At 40.1% G+C, this 16,763-nt stretch overlaps 1 protein-coding gene across 2 annotated transcripts in view; it reads left to right on the forward strand.

Annotated features, from left to right (window-relative positions):
* The window catches only part of WDFY4 (WDFY family member 4), a 129,970-nt gene that overhangs the window by 96,606 nt on the left and 16,601 nt on the right, over positions 1 to 16,763 (forward strand). For both annotated transcript variants that reach the window (XM_042863041.1, XM_042863040.1), the window contains exons 49-54: positions 5,081 to 5,123; positions 5,907 to 6,026; positions 6,583 to 6,700; positions 7,360 to 7,469; positions 11,903 to 12,056; positions 13,108 to 13,199. In XM_042863041.1, the coding sequence (XP_042718975.1) occupies positions 5,081 to 5,123; positions 5,907 to 6,026; positions 6,583 to 6,700; positions 7,360 to 7,469; positions 11,903 to 12,056; positions 13,108 to 13,199 (637 nt within the window). The remainder of the gene's footprint in view (positions 1 to 5,080; positions 5,124 to 5,906; positions 6,027 to 6,582; positions 6,701 to 7,359; positions 7,470 to 11,902; positions 12,057 to 13,107; positions 13,200 to 16,763) is intronic.

A 16,763-nucleotide genomic window follows, 5' to 3' on the forward strand; every position in this document is an offset into this window, starting at 1 on the left:
AATAAAAAATAAAGAACACAACCTTTTGTTTTATTAATGCTGGTTCCCAGAGCTGCCGTTACTTTGTGCTGTGTGCACCTGGGAACACTAGAGGGAGCCTGGTGTGAACAGCTGAGTGCTGGAGGAAGACTGGTCAGGAATATGAGCGTAGTTTTGATCTTTGAGGAACTTCTCTGCCAATGACCCTCACCGACTTGTTAAAAAAGAAATATTAAATAAACCTAGGTCTTTCAGAGTTTAGAAGTCCAAACAGGTTAGTAATTTTCCTGAAGACAGATCACTTACTATGAGGCACTGGATAATGGCCAGATTTCAAACTGCCTTGGTCAGGTCACTTTAGTTGGATTTTTTTTTTTTTTTAAATCATACCTTGGATCCTTACTTCATATGCAGTGATGAGGTAAACATGTCCAGGATGTGTGCTCACATACTGAGGGGCTGTTTGTTTTGGGTTAAAAGTGGGATCCAGGTTTTAAAATAACTTTTTTTAAAGTCCCAGAGAAAAAGATCAGCATTAGAGTTCTGAAGCACCACTGCAGCACATCAGCTTGCAGAGCATGAATATCTCTCTCATCTCTGCATGCTTGTAAACTAATTATCAATGTTTTGCAGGGCTGTAACTGGAGATAATGGAGCTTACTTATCCGGGTCTCATTTTCTTCAGCTTTGTGTAAGAGGCATCCAGTTCTGTTGACACTGGTATTAAAAATTCAGGAATCACAAGAGCCCTCCTTGCTGTAAATATTAATTATACCCATTTGATCTCCTGCTCACAGTGCATCTCTGGTGGTAGCAGAGAAAGAAGTACTTTCCTTTGCAGATTACTCCTTACTTGCACAGGGCTCTGCCATGGCCCACTGCAGTTTAGGCCTGTCCTAAGCAGATCCAGTTAGGCCTAGGAAGCAGATCCAGTGCTAGAAGAATGCAGATTTGGACCCTGGTGCAGTCTCAGCATTTCTTTTTCCTTCCTCAGCATAGTGCTGGCAGGAAGAGATGGGCTTTCTGCCCACGCTGAATTGGGTGTTTCAAGATCTCCTCTGGGATTCTCCCTGTTCTTTTCCTACCATGGGTTGCTGCTTCCTACTTCACTGCACCCAAAGCCATACAGAACCATCTCAATTCTATCTTGAACTTGCATGTGGAAGAGTTTGTTGTCTCTCCTCGAAGTTTGCATGATGCAGAGCAGCAGGCCTGTGCAGTCCAGCAGAGCCTCTCTGGGATCAGGACAGTGAGGCAACACGTTCTGGCTCAAAAGAAACCATTTCACGTACCGCTTTAAAGCAGCATTCATACAGCAAATGATGTTGCATGAAGCCAGCCAGTTCCAACTAGGGGATTGTTTTATTTCCCTGCTTACAAGCCTGTTACCATTTCTTTGTTGTTGGATACGACCTGTTGTGGAAGAGAGATTAATTCCCTGACTATTTTAGATGCAGTCTCTTGCTAACAGGCTGTTTGAAACTAAATCCTATCAGAACAAATACATACTGAGCATTTTCCTTTAATTTTCTTACTTCTTTAGATAGCTTTTGTATCAACATGTGCAAGGTTACTTATAAACCAAAACCCACCCCACCAAGGATATACAAAAGTACTGCCTAATCTCAGCAATTCTGCTGTCCGCCTACTTAAGATCTTACCAGCTAGCAGAGAGACAGTCTTAAAAGCTGTGGTACCGATGTCACAAGCTGCTTCTTTCTTTCAGCAACACGAGATGAGCCTTCATGGTCTGCTACTGCGCAGTCTTCCTCTGGTCTGCTCCTCTGTGAGAAATGAGTTTGTCTTTCAGTTGGTAAAGCAGGGGAGCACAGGACAATTTCCTTTTCAGAGGCCTGTAAATTTTTAATTGGGCTTCCTTGAAGGAAAATGGCGGGCCTTCAAGAAACTGTTGTGTATATGAGTTTACTGAGGGGAAGAAGAGTTGGAAAAGAACTTCCCTGGCTACAGTGCTTCTGTTCAGTTCTCTGTCTGCAGCCTATAAAACTTTTGTTCCTAAGCAACAGCACTGCTAGGTCCTTGGAGATCATTAGCATAATGTGTGGTTCCAGCGTGCAAGTTCAGGCTGGAGGGAAAAGAGCTAAACTGCATGTCGTGTTTGGAAATGTTAGATTTCAAATTATGCAGAAAGAAAACACATCTGGACCTGCTTAGAAGCTATTTGTCAGCTTGCTGCCTTAGCTGTCCATTTTAGTCATTTGACCATTTCATTTTACTTAGCTGTAACTCCGTGTGAAATGCCTGTACGTACATGTTAGAACTCCCAACATTTGTGATACCATCCATAGCATCTGTCAGACTGAGTAGATACAGACTAGGAGGAAAAGTTTGTTCTGTCCTGAGCTGCAGCTTGCATTTATCTATCTGTGACCCTTCAAAAGTGCTGTTGCAACAATTCCCTCTTGTATGATGCGAGTTTCCTGGAATTTTTTTGTATAGCTGCAGCTCATGATTTTAGTGGTTGCAATTATTTCAAAATGGTATTTGGAAAAAAAGAACTGAAGAGATATATCTAATGCTATCAACCTGTCAGTTGACAAGTGAGATCTCAAAGCTTGGAGAGAGCATCCCATTTGGACCACCGAGACCCAGAAGCACAGCTGTTTCAGGGAATGACTACTTTGAGCCTTGCAACTTCTCAAATCAACATATGTATGTTTGTATAGCATGCTTGCAGACTAAGCCAGTTTAGCCCTGTCTGTAATATTTTATTTCCCTACCTTTACGATACTCTCACTATAAAATGCTGCAGGACTGATAAACTGAGCAGGTTTCTACATGACATAACTCCCTGCCTTTTAACTCAACCATAAATCCAAAATAAAGCTGGACAGTTTTAGTGAGTGTGTCTACCTTTGTGGAAAGGGAAGAACCTAAGCTGCTCCTTACCTGACAAATACTCTAATCCAGTAACACGTTGTGCCTGGATTCCTGATCCTGTACCTTCCATCTGAGAGGCAAATAGCCATTGGAGACCTTACAAAGACCAGTGGAACAAAACTCAGTGAAACTATAGTACAGTAGTTCTGTATTGTAAAGGCCCATAGATGTGTTCTTCTGTCGAGAATTCGTACATTCTTGAGCTATTTATGGTTCAAAGTGGGGTGCAAAACCAGTATAATTCTACTCCAGTCAGTGAACTTTCTCCCATTTTACACTGTGTAAATTAGAACATCATTTAATCTCTTGGTTTTTGTTTTTTTTTAATTGCTGAAAAATGACAGAATGTCTTGGGTTGAAAGGAAATTGAAGATCATCCAATTCCAACCCCCTGCTGTGGGCAGGTTCGTCATGCAGCAGAGCAGGCTTCAGAGCCCCATCCAGTCTGGCTTTGAACGTGTCCAGGGATAGGGCACCCAAAGCTCTCTGGACAGCCTGGGCTAGTGCTGCTTCTTCCTCTGAGTGAAAGATTTTCTTCAAATATCTAATCTAAATCTCCCCTCTTCTAGTATAAAACCATTCCCCATTGTCCAATCACTATCTGCCCCTATAAAAAGTCAGTCTCCTTCCTTTTTGTAAGCTCCCTTTATGTACTAATTCCTTTTATTTTTTTTTTTTTCAGACAAACTGTCAAGGCCCCATCTTCCCGTGTCAGATATGAATAATACCTTTTTGTGTTTCCTGCTTGTTATAAATATAACCTATCATTGTTAGGCTTCGTATGCTTAACAGGAGAACTAATCAAAGCTTAAGAGTTGTAGACCATGAGCCAAAATTAGTCCAGGGTTCCACATTAGTTCATGAAATAGGTTATTTAGTCTATGCAAAATCTTGCATCAATTACCTACCAACCTACCTCTGGTGAGAATTCCTAAACAAGGAATAAAGTACTTTGTTGAGTAAACAGTACCATTTATCCTTAATGTATGCTATTAGCTGATCTGAGACTGAATAGGCAGTAAAAGAATGATTAATAATCATGAGATGAAATGTCATTTACAAGAATTTACTGCCACAAATTCAATAAAACTGTAATGATCGTAGACCATCCTAGTATTTTATTTAGGTCTTTGAAAATGCTTTGAAACTAGCTTTGTGGACTGTTAGTGTGATCCAATACAGAGCACAGCTTGTTCATGTAGCAGTTCTGTCTTCTGTGATTGAACTGATTCCATCATGCTTTATGAAGTTAGTAAGTTCATCTCTGAACTGGCATCTTAGCTTTGGTGTAAAGCTATGTACTCAAAAGGAAAAGCATCCATAACCTTCAGTTATGTCATATTGTGTCACTAACCTCTTTATTTTGGCAGATAAAGAGTCTCTTTAATCAAGAAACCATCACTTGTCTCAGTTTGATTGCCTGCAGCTAGCAAGAACAAATCCACGCCCTTTCGATACTAACACACCTGATTCAGCTCAGCTGGCGTGTTACTTTTGCCTCCTCTGATCCTTTGACCCTTCCACCTTTTCAAATACATTTCCCTGTTTAGAATCTGCCTTCAGCTGGTTTGTTTCGATTTAAAGCTTCAGTAGATGTTGCTCTGAATTTTGAGAACAAAGAAAGTGGAAAAAAAAGCATTTAAAAAAATTGTTAGAAAAAGAATTAAGCCAAAACAGCAACAACACAACAAACTACTTTTTCAAAACTGCATTAATTTAAAAGTCCTTCATACAAAAATAATCTTTGATATGGAGAATGAGAGACCTTTGTTTTCAGCTGTCCTTCTGTTCGTGCTGCAGGGGTATCTTCTCTCCCCATTTGGCAGTTTCTGAACTGTTTCTGAGTTATCAGAACTTCAGGTGATATTTCATTCAGAAGCAATTTGGCATGTAGCTTAGCACTCTGTCCAGTTAGAAAGAGTGGCCGGCATGGTAACCTCATCCGTCACCTGAAGCTGGCCATCTCTGTTCATCAGGCAGAACCTTGCCTCCTACTGAAAGTGGTAATGAAACTGGGATCCTGCAGTGCTAACGTAAGCGTCAACACTTTCTGATTTTAAAATTATTTGGTCTCTGTTGAAATCTCAGTATTTTTTTAGTGTTGTCATAGGATGAGAATAGGGGCTCAAGGAGCACAGGCAGTAATGTATTGACTTTCTCTTACGGTTTTAAAACAATTATTTCAAATATCTGTTCCATACAGGAAACACTCAGGAGGAGAAAAAGTAATGCTCCAGAAGTGGCAGGTAAACTAAATCTTGTCTGCACATGATTAAGCTAAGATTTTCATTACCCGTGTGTCCACTCACATTTATATATTATGTGTTTATGTGCTTCAAAGCCTAAGCTATTCTCTCACAGCTGGAGGTGAGGATATTGGCAAGACGAGCAGAGTATTTACATCTGGTTATTGCAGAGGTTTTGCTTTTCCCACTGTGAAACATATGGCCAACTATCTGACAGATTGTGTGATCCTATGCATGTTTTAAAATGGAGCTCAGAAATAGCCACCTAGTTAATGACAGATCATCTAAATCAATGTACATCTTTTGTCTTCACTGACTTTATACTGAGCTGAGAAATGTACTCACTTTCTTGTATTCCTGTTCTTGGTGGTTTAAGGCACATTCAGGAAATCTATATCCTTTTGATTATATGCAGCACTTTGTGAATCCTTTCCATATAAAGTTGTCCAGGATTTGCAAATACACAAATTGTTTGCATTTGGCGCTTCCAAAATCCAAAAAAGTGCTCTGTTAATCAAATACCACGTAAAAGTGCGGATTGATTATAGACAAATACAAATGACCTGTCTGAAGAAGAGCCAGAAGAAAGACTTAGATTCTCTTGAATGGACTGTGGCATAAGAGCTGTTGTGCTGATCTGAATGGTGATAGGTGATTGATTCCACTATGTTTAATGTTTATCCTGGTGGATGGGGGAGCTATGAAGCTCTGAGGTTGCCTCTGGGGCATGGTTTTCAGGGGTGGAGTTAGGAGATTTTAATGTCTGCTTCTTTTCCTTGACAGAAAAGGGAGATCAGCAACTTTGATTACCTCATGTACCTGAACACACTAGCTGGCCGCAGCTACAATGATTACATGCAGTATCCTGTGTTTCCATGGGTCCTTGCTGACTATCACTCCCAGGTCAGTGCATGCTGCTTAGTGGGACTCAGTACTTTCTGTAATTTGTTGCATGATGCTACTGCAGTAGAAGGGCCTAGACCAAAGATTCAAAACTTGATGTAGTGAAGTCAAACTGTACTGGTTATTTCCATATTAGCCTTGTCTTCAGGTCAGCTTGTGAAGGGATGTGTTCTGCCTCAGTAAGGTGGTCAAGCACCTGTTATGTGCATACGTACGTAAGGGAAGGCTAAGCTGACTTTGCAAGTAGTCAGTGGCAGGCTTCTGTCACCTGCTAAGGGATCTAGGCAGAAGCGACTTTGAAAACAATTTGAAACATGCCAAGACTTTTATTCAGTACCTCGTAGGTTCTTCATTTGTGAAGCATCTTGTACGTGCTGTCTTTTCAGTGGCACATGTTGCCATTCCATTTCCAAGTCCCTTCAATACTGAATCTGTGACAGCCTTGTGCAGGTGGAACTTGTAACCAGCTTTGCCATAATCCAGTATCGCTGAGATGGTCATGATGCCTTAGTCTGTGTTCTAAAAAAATCCCATGTTTGTTCTTTTTGTGTTTCAGACTCTAAACCTTAGTAATCCCCACACGTTTCGGGACCTGTCAAAGCCAATGGGAGCACAAACTATGGAGAGGAGACAAAAGTTCATTCAGCGCTACAAGGAAGTGGAGAAGAGTGAAGGTAAGCATTTTAGAAGGCTAACAGATAGCAGAGGCTTTAAGGCATGCTTGTGAATCCTTTGGTCTTTCAAAACTTCGGTGATGGGAAGCATTATACCAAGGAGGTCCACTTGCTTCTGCATACAGAGTTCTTGAGGATTGAAAGAGAAATGGCTGTCTTGCAAACAATTCCTTCTTATGTGACTGGAACTGTTGCATTCTGTCATCTTCCCTTGGGCAGAAAGATATGCATCGGCAGAAGGCAGTGTCTGAAAAGATTGGTCTGTTAGTTAAGTTGTATGTATCGGTTTTCTCTGGTAGCTAAACTGCATATAGAAGACTGCTACACGCAGTACAGCTAATGACAGCTACAGTAAGAGGAGAAAACTGGGCGTTTAAACTATTGACCTCTGGAGATTTAGACCATTTTTCATTACTAACATGGTGATATAAGAGGATAAAGACTTGATTCATCAGAACATGAAAGGTGGGAGGCAAAGCAGAAGAATACATAGATGGTTTTAACAGCATGTTCAATGCAGATATGCAAGGTGTGCTTTTTGCACATCTTTGAACGCATCTACTTTAAAGAATTACTGAATTGTGCCATAATAAATTAGTGTTATGGACTTGAAATGGTGAAATTTCCCATTAAAATCTGATTTTGTGTTGAATTTCCAGGAGACTTGTCAGCCCAGTGCCATTACTGTACTCACTATTCCTCAGCAATTATAGTGGCATCTTACTTGGTCCGATTGGAGCCATTTACACAGACCTTCTGTTCTCTGCAGGTAAGGAAAAGATAGCTTCCATCTTACACCTCCTTAGTTGCTGGAACAGGTTGCCCAGAGAAGTTGTGGATGCCTCATACCTGGAGGGGTTCAAGGCCAAATTGGAGGGAGCCTTGGGCAACCTGATCTAGTGCCTGATTCAGTGACTGGCAACCCTGCTCACATCAGTGGAAATTGGAACTAGGTGGTCTTTAAAGTCTTTTCCAACCCAAACGGTTCTGTGATCACAGAGCATACAATGATGAGCATGTAACAAAGAGAGATTCATTCTTTTGGCATCTCTAGTCTATTCTGTATTGGCCTCCTGGTTAACTGAAGACCGTGTGTTGTGACTGCTAAATTCAATGGAAACATTTTAATGGAGCAGAATGATGCAGAAGGGTCATTTTGTTTTGGTTCTGTGTTGTATTTTACAATTGTGAAGATATTTAGCTTCCAAGTCAGTGTTTTACTATTGCTCTGAACACTGCCCTTCTGACTTTGGGGCAGATGCGCTTAGAATACCTGTCATCGAAGTCTCAAGTGCTCATACAATAACATGGCTATTGGCAGGCACTTGGAGCTGGCAGAATGAAGGCTCTGTCTGGAGTATGACAGGAGTCATGGGAATGGTGTATGTGAAGTAGAAGTAGAGTGAGATAGATCTCACGTCCTAGAAGGAATATTTTGATTTTACTTGTTCTGAACCTGCCACCATTTTTTTTTTTTTTAGGGCTTAAAGCACTTCCAATGGAATTAAACTTCATGGAAACTGAGTCGTGCATTTGCCTTTCCCAGCCAGTCAGCATGCAGGGGCGCCAGATTTCCTGGCTGCTCTCCTTATGCTGCCAGTGATGCACAAGCAGGGCAACTTGGGCTGCAGCAGAGCAGTTGTTGCTCTCATTTTTGTAATATGTTTTGTTATAGCAGGGTCTACTAGGATGACACACTGTCAAACATATAATTTAAGAGATCTCTTGTTGAAGTTTTCCTGTGTTTACGGGGCAGTTTGAGAGAGGCAGCTGGGCCAGAATTTTCTACAGGCTGCTTGTATAGCAAGGGCTGGCGATATGTCCTGAAGCTCTCCAGAAGCTTTGCTGTTGAGCTGTTCTCTAATTTTTCAGAATGAGCTAATACAAATAAAGCAATATGGTAATTAAATAATGAGCCCTATGATATCAGCTGTTACCAGCAGTAGATGAGTTAGCGAACCACCTGAGGCAATGGTTACCATTGTGCTCTGTGAGCCATATGTTAGCTGCAGTCATGTATTACTGTGGAGCAGCTATTTCTTGTAAATGATAAAGGTTGCTATGTCTCACTGGCACAGTTTTTATGCAGAACAAATTCTTAGCTTGCTTTGTGGACGTGCTTGTGTAATTGGTAGGTAACTGGCATTTCCGTGTGGATGGTAATATTCAAGGACTGCTGAGATGTAAAGGATTAAAAATGTCTGGATATGGATTCACTAAACCTGCTGAACTCCCATTCTCTTCCTTTGCTCTTTTGTTGCTACACGTTAAGCTGAGCTTGTTTCCCATAGGTGATCAGTCCTACTGTGGCATAGAAATTACTGTGAGATGCAGTCAGGCAAACAGTTGATCTGAAACGTTTATACTTAGTAAAGAGCATATTGGAAAAGTACTCCCAAAGTTAAGGCCTTGGAAGGGTGCTGAGTCAGCAGCTGCGAAAGTGTCTCCACATCTTAAGAATTGGAAAATATGTGCTTATAACCCCAAAGTGCCTTTCTGAATGCACTTGACAGGAGAGGCAGGGTACTTGAGTGTACTCCTTGTGGTAAATTGATGTTGCAAAACATCCTGTTTGTCATGTCGGATACATGGTTTGCACCTAACCACAGAAGAAGTCAGTGTACAGGAGTTTACAAAACCTTATCTTTCACAATTTAAGTGTATTGAAATCTTACTGAAGGAATGTACGTATCTACTATGCATATTATGCTAGGATGGATGAAAGATTGTCTCATCGCATAAGCATTTACTGGTACATCTTCTTCCACTGATTCCTGCAGTTACCTTTAGGTATCTCATAAAACTCCTTTCAGGAATTGGTCTCACGTGACAAAAGCATAGTAAAGGTTTCTGTGCTTAGTGTTTCTTTTGGAAAGCTATTCTAGGGCTTCATGGGCTCAGTAATTAGTGACACTTGTGATTCACCTTGTATTTTAGAATCAGAATCACCAAAGTTGGAAAAGACCCCAAGATCATCCAGTCCAACCATCCACCTTACCACCTGAATTTTCATACTAAACCGTGTCCCCTAGTACAACATCTAAATGTTTGTTATTCCCTTTTGTTCTTATTCCACTGCTGCATTTCAGCTAGCAGGCTGATCCTCCTGGTGCTTGCCTCTATGAGGTACTTCCGGAGGACAGGTTTCTTGTTCTTCATTGTGTTGTTGAGCAGTCGTTTAAGAACTATCTGCAGGTAATTGCCTCTCGGGGGTTTGGTAAGCCTTTGCACCTATGTGAGCATTTCTTAGAAGTGCTTGGATGTCTTTGGCTGTAAAACAGCCTCAGTGTTGCTTCATTTTATGAACGTTTGGAGTTCTAACTTCACTCTAGAGATCACTTTGACCAGCTGCCTTTTATATACCATGCTATAGTTTTGGAAAACGTGTTTTCACCAGTATTCTTTATTCATAGTTTAAGGCCTCTGCTAACAGGAAAGAAAACAGACTTAGTGTATCTAGCTATAGAAGAGTTGTAAGAGTTTACATTGACTTGCAATCTGAGGGCATAAAGCAATTCTTGATTCTTTTTTTCCTTTCGGCACACTTTTTGCATTCATAGAGAGAGAAAACTCATTAATTCTGATATAAATATATGCAAATAAATTTATTAATATAGGAAATGGGAAAATCAGTTATTGCTTCCTTTATAAATAATACAGGCTTAAGTTTTAAAGATATTACTTTTCCTTAAAATGAATTAGACAGCGAGGGAAAAAATCACATTTTTTCGTGGTGGTAATATCTTTAACCAGATTTGTCACGCTAACAGCATTTCCTATGTATATATTATTTTTATTTAATACAGGTAATCTTTTTATTACAAATCATATTGTTTCTCAGGAGATTACTATCAGCTCTCATAAAAGCTGCAAAAAAAGATGAAAAAGCATCAATCACCACCAGACACAGTGCACTGTGTGCAGATTAAATATACAAAGCCCTTTAATATGCTTCAATGAGATACTTGTTAGCTGTTGATTTATTTATAGTGCTGCTTCTATTCTGTTTTAATTTCAATTTGAATTTGACTCCAAGGGTCCCTCTCTAATAATGATCAAGAGCAAAATGACCTTGTGTATCAGATTAACTCCAGCTAGGTTTACTTATATGTATTTTAGCCACTTCTTTGCTCAGTCCCTTCAGTGGGTGTAGGAAAGCTTCACAACTGCTGGTGGGATAAGGATGAAGGACATGAAATACAGGGAGGTGAAGCAGGACTATGTTATTGTTTAGAGCTGAGGCTGGACCCAAGTCCTTTCAGAATTCACCTCAGGGGAAGCAGTAACAGGATCTTTACATATAGAATACATGTCAGCTTTTGTTGGTAATCTAAATCAACTTGCTCATTCTAAAAAGCTCGGTGCGATGATCTCCAGAAACTGATTGTCTATTGGGCAATTTCTGTTACTGTAAAACTTCGTTATATAAATCCTTTGTTCAATGTGGGGATGTCTGTATAGATGTGCACGTGGGATTTTCACAAATTCAAAGAGTATCTGAAATACCCATTAGAAAATCCTGTAGGAAATACAGTTCCAACATAAAGCATACATCTTTCGTTCAGTGGGTGATTTATTTTTATTTAAAGATCTTGGTTCATAATGGTGGTTAAGGCTAAGGAGGGTGCTGCTATCCAGTGCTTGACTGTTACTAAAGTAAACATATTCAAACACTCAGGACTCGAGGTAGTTTGTTCCTCCTTCCACATGCAGCAATTTAGCCTTATCCTCAGATGTTCTTCCCCTCTTCTCTTCGTTATGCTGTGTTTCCTTTCCTGCTGTCCCCTGCCCACTGGGCCTTTCCTGCTTGCCTGGATCTCAAGAAGACTGAACTTAAGATTTGGCACAACTCTTTGGGTCACAGATGAAAACACCAAAGCTATGTTCACTGCTTAGAAATCACTTCTTGACGAGAGGAGTTACACTGAGAAGTATTAATATTGGTTATGCTGATATTTTCAAGCAGATCATTTCTGCTTGCCTCCAGGTTATTACAAGCTACACAGTGTCTAAGCTGTATGGTATTCTTAATCTACCTATCTGCAAATTGGGACTGAGGTAGTAAACAGACCTGGGACAGATCCTGAGATACCACCTAATCAAATGTGATGGTTATTGCAAGATTGACTGAGATTCTGTATCTGCTTCTTGTTTAACAGAATATTCACAATGCAGTTGTTTTTTTTTGTCTCCATTTTACAGGGTGGAAGCTTTGATGTTGCAGACAGGATGTTTCATAGTGTCAAGAGCACGTGGGAATCAGCATCGAGGGACAATATGAGCGATGTCAGGGAGCTCATCCCTGAATTCTTCTACCTGCCAGAGTTCCTCACCAATGCCAATCACTTTGAACTTGGTATGTGCTAGAAGGGATCTCACTTCTATGGCTATGAAATACATATTAATTTAACTTCTGAAAATGGATCGGTTGCTAAATGGTAATGATGAAAGGTCTTTTTAAAATTTGCTGTCTGTGGTGCTTAATGTTGCCACGTGTGACCTCAGTATCACTTGGAAAGATTCACTGCAAGTCTTATGAACTAGATACATCATCCCCTGGCATCAAGCAGCATCACAGTCCCTTCTGAATGAGTGTACGCTTTCTCTAGACCTGTAGGGTGATGTTGAGATCTAGTTATAAATTGTACTTAAGAACTCAGTGGAGTGAAATGTGCAATATAAAAGGCAGAGTAGAGGATAGGTGTTAGAAGACTGTTAAAATATTGTAAAGAATTTGGGCATTTTCATCTTTGAGAGGAGACCAAGGAGCAGAGTCTAGCTGATAAAAAGATCCAGAAATTGACCTGGATGTATTAAATTGAGGGATCTAAAAAAGGAACCAGAATTTCATGGATAGCAAATAAATAGAAAGATTTTGCAATAGGTCAATCCAGTAACCAGAATCTGTTAACTACTGCCCTGTTAGGAAACTTGCAGTCTCAGACCTAGGCCTTAATTTAGATCATCCAGTTGTGTAACTCCTGTCCTGATTTGAGAACTTATGCTTACCTTCTGAAAGGAATCAGACTGCAAAGGACTTGAGAACAAAATCCTTCCTAGAAGCTGCTTCAGAAGAAATAGTTGGCAGTTAGTCCAGTGGGATTTTGTATAAGAAAAAAGTTGTGTCCACAGGTCTGTCTTGTCTGAGCTTGCATTCAGGGTTAAAATGGTTTGTGCTGAGGACATGCATATATTTACTGTATTAATTACATCTTCTCAATGCTTTATTACTAGATCAGACACTCAAGGAGAAAAAAATTCTTCAGTGTTCTGTGACACTATAGCATAGAATCTGAAATTGTTTGTGTGAAAGTCACCTAAATTTCCCTTGACTTCACTGTTTTGGAAAAGCTGTTACTATTTGTAACGTGTTATTCTTGGTTTTAATTCTTCCTTTAATCCTGCAGGCTGCATGCAGGATGGAACAGTGCTGGGAGATGTGCAGCTTCCTCCTTGGGCAGATGGAGATCCCCATAAATTTATTCTCCTGCACAGACAGGTTAGTGAAAATGGTGTTTTGGGTCACAGTGTTGAACTGATTCCCATTGAAAATGAAATCCTAAAGGCCAGAGTCACAACAAAGGCGTTAGACCCAAATAAATTCTTCCTTTGTGGAGTTCATGTTGTGTTTTGGACTTTGCTCGTCTGCTTGACAATTCACTCAAGACCAACTTTGCAGATTGAATGAAATTAGATTCAAGCCACACACCTAGCTCTGATCTCAGTCCGTAAGAGCATGTGAACATATTTTAATGCATGCACATGACATTCGCATGCATGCAGTTCCATGTTGTTGCTAAGCAGCTACGTGTGTATTCAAACTACTTTCCTCTATCTGAGTCATGCTGGCACTGCAATTACTTTTTTGTATTTTTTTTGAGTGGGAGGAAGTAAAATCTAATATTTTAGGGTTAGTTTGGTGTTTTAATGAGGCCAGTGTTTCTTTTAAAGTTTGCCTTTAATAAAGTCAGTCTTGACAATCTGAGTGCTAATAGCTGTAAGGCCATGAAACTTACTGCAGTTGGGGTGTCCATAGTTAGCAGGACAGATGTGGGAATTTCTACGTAATAAGGAGTTCAAAGGCAATTCTGTAGGAAAGTTTTTCATTGAACACAGAATTTGCAGCTGAATGCTGTTGTGTAGGTCTCTGTTAGAGCTAATAATGGTATGAGCTGTATTGCCTGCCCCTTCTGGATGTATCTACCGTATTTCATCAGATTTCTGCTGGGGAAAAAAAAAAAAGTGTTGTGAGTGCATGAAGGGTTGCTGCTTTGTGCAAGGCGTGTGGCAATTGTGTGTTAGTATTGGTGTGACAAAGCAAGTAGCCCATTATTTATTCTATAGTCTCTTCATTACATGACTGCACCACACAAAAATGGATGTGATTGTCTTCTCTATTTTATTTTTAAATAAGTCTTTCCTTACTTTATCTCCCCATATACTGGTTTCTAAATCCTGTCTCTGACGTTCTTAATGACTGTATCAACTTTTTATTCCTGTTTTGAAGAAAAATCAGACAAAATTCTTGTCGTCTTAATATTCTTTTCTCCAACTTTTACTTTACAACTGACAGCAACTGCCATTCGTCCATTAAATTACCACTGCTTTTATATCCCTTGCTTTGCACTTCTGCACTGCATTTAGGGCTCATGTTTTCTGCCACTACTATTACTAAATCATTTTCCAGTTTTTCTTGGGTATTCTCTTGAATCTTCATTTCATTCCTTTGTTATCTACCCATACCTTACTTCACATCAGAGAACTAGAAGGCGACTATCTTCATGTGACTGGTGTTACATACAAGCCTCCTTCACCATGTCTTTATGTTTGGAATTTCTCTGGCTCCACTTCTCATATCTAAGGATTCTCTATGTGTCAGCTGGATTCATTGTTCTTACCTCTTCTTGCAGTTTCTTGTCCCTGCAGCCACCTGGGTACTGTCAGCAACCTTGCTCCAGTACTATGTTTGGCAAAGCCTTTTTATCCTTTTTTTTTTTCTTTTTTTTAAATATGTATCCTTTATAAGCTGGTTTACAGTTTGTAAATCCATCCTGGAGAAAGTTTTCTTCTATGAAACCATTTTTAAGAGAGCAGACTCCTGGTAACTTGCAATGTCTGCATACTAGCTAGTGAGTTAGTGATACTACAAGTCACACAGTGGGGTGAATAGCTGCTTACTATTATTACAAGTCTTCAGTGTCCCCATGCTTAGTAGCTAGATGCTGTGGTGTGTTGCTACATAAATAACTTAAGCCAGTATGTTGAACTTGCTTTATATTCAGTTACTTATAAGTTACTTCACTATGTTTATCTTTATTTAGCTTGTATTTCTGCAGTTATTAAATGTATAACTCAGTGTTACTGGGCTGACAAGCACACAGCGAGTAGATATGTCTGATGAAATAAGAGGATGTCAGTAATAATAAGGACATTTCTCAATAAATCATTTCAACTTCCAATCTTTGGCTGTTCAGACTCCTGTACGTACACGGTAGTGGGTATTACTGAATTAGGCATCACAAAAAGTGTGTAGAGAGTGATCTAAAGGCTCAGAGCCACAGACACGCTGAAAAGTAGTGAGTTCTGATCAGTGCTCATCACCACATGAGAATTCATCTACTGTAAGGAAGGAGATTCTTGTAAATGTATGCTGGTGAGTGTGCTTGGTTCAAGTACAGTCATTTCCAAAATGAAGAGTTGAGACTAAGGAGTGCCCAGTTCCATCACTTGCAGGGAAGCAGCTCAGTGCTACCCACCGCATGTAGGCTTTGACCACTGCCATCAAGTGTGTAACTCTTCCTTGGTGTTTCTTTTCCCAGTGACTCTAAAGAAGGTATATCGACTCCAAAGAAGGTGTGTAGATTTGGAGGCTCTAGTTTCTTCCTCTGCTCTGTCTGATGCTCTCTCTGTGACCCTACAAGTTGCTTAATCTCAGTCCTCCAGTTAACTAAATATGGGAATGACACTGTCCTTCCTTAATAGAGAAAAACTGAAAACAGAAATCTATAGATGCCTGAGAGCTGCTGCAATTTTTACTGATATTTTTTAAAGGAAAGTGTATTGAAGCATTCTGGCCTACATTCTGGCTTGTTTGGATGTAAAGTACTGAGCTTTGCTCCTTATTTCTTGTGTAATGCTGGCCACTCTGAAGGCACTTAGATACAATGGGACCATCTGGTTTAGCCATGTAGTTTGGAGCAAGGGTGCAGTTTTGAAATGATCTGTCAGTCATCCCTGCATAGCATGCTTCTGTTTTCATTGTAAAGAGATCTCTGATTGTTAACTAGATTAGTTTTGGATGAAGTAAAACCAAAAGCTGTGCTCCAGTTGTGCACCTAAGGGTATACTTTTGCCACTGGTGGCATTCAGCCTGAGGGAGCAGACTAGATCTAATTTGAAGTAAAGCCCCCACAGTGCAAGTAATGTGGGTATTGGGTCCTCTCTACCAGCTGTTGTGTTCTGCAGACCTGCTTCCAGCGAGCTGCACTGTTTGATAACATTGGCACAGATGATTAAGTCACATGACTTGTAGAAATTAATCGAAATCTGAAAGAGGAGCAGTTTAGCACGTGAAAATCATGCTTATAAATTCATATTCTTAATGATTTGCCAGGCCTGATCAGACCTCAAATACAGTCAGTCCAGTATTTTCTCTCCAACCATAGCTGGCACCTCATGCTGCACAGGAGGGTGCAAGAAATCTTGCCATGGAAATTTAGTTGATTAGGCTGCCTGAAAAAGCTTTGTCTGAAGTGAAGAGTTAGAAGTCTTGAACTCCATAATGCCAAAGCCTCTCTCTCCTCTAAAATCACCTGCAGTACTAGATGTACTTGTTACTGGTGTTGTCCTTTTCAGGAGGCTTTACAGAATTTGAAGAACTAAAAAGATCTGGGTCAACACTGTTGTGAAATCTGGCTACTTCTCTAAAGAGCATGAGAGCAAAGATTGATTTTGAGATAAGTCTGTGAATAGCTCCCTGTTTCATGTGTATTAAATAGGGAATCTACAGGTTAGGTCTACATAAAGTAATTTTTTAGTCTCTTTCTAGACTACAGTTCTCTCT

Source organism: Lagopus leucura, unplaced genomic scaffold (genome assembly GCF_019238085.1).
Source record: "Lagopus leucura isolate 7727_CA_CO unplaced genomic scaffold, USGS_WTPT01 Super-Scaffold_739, whole genome shotgun sequence".
NCBI lineage: Eukaryota > Metazoa > Chordata > Aves > Galliformes > Phasianidae > Lagopus > Lagopus leucura.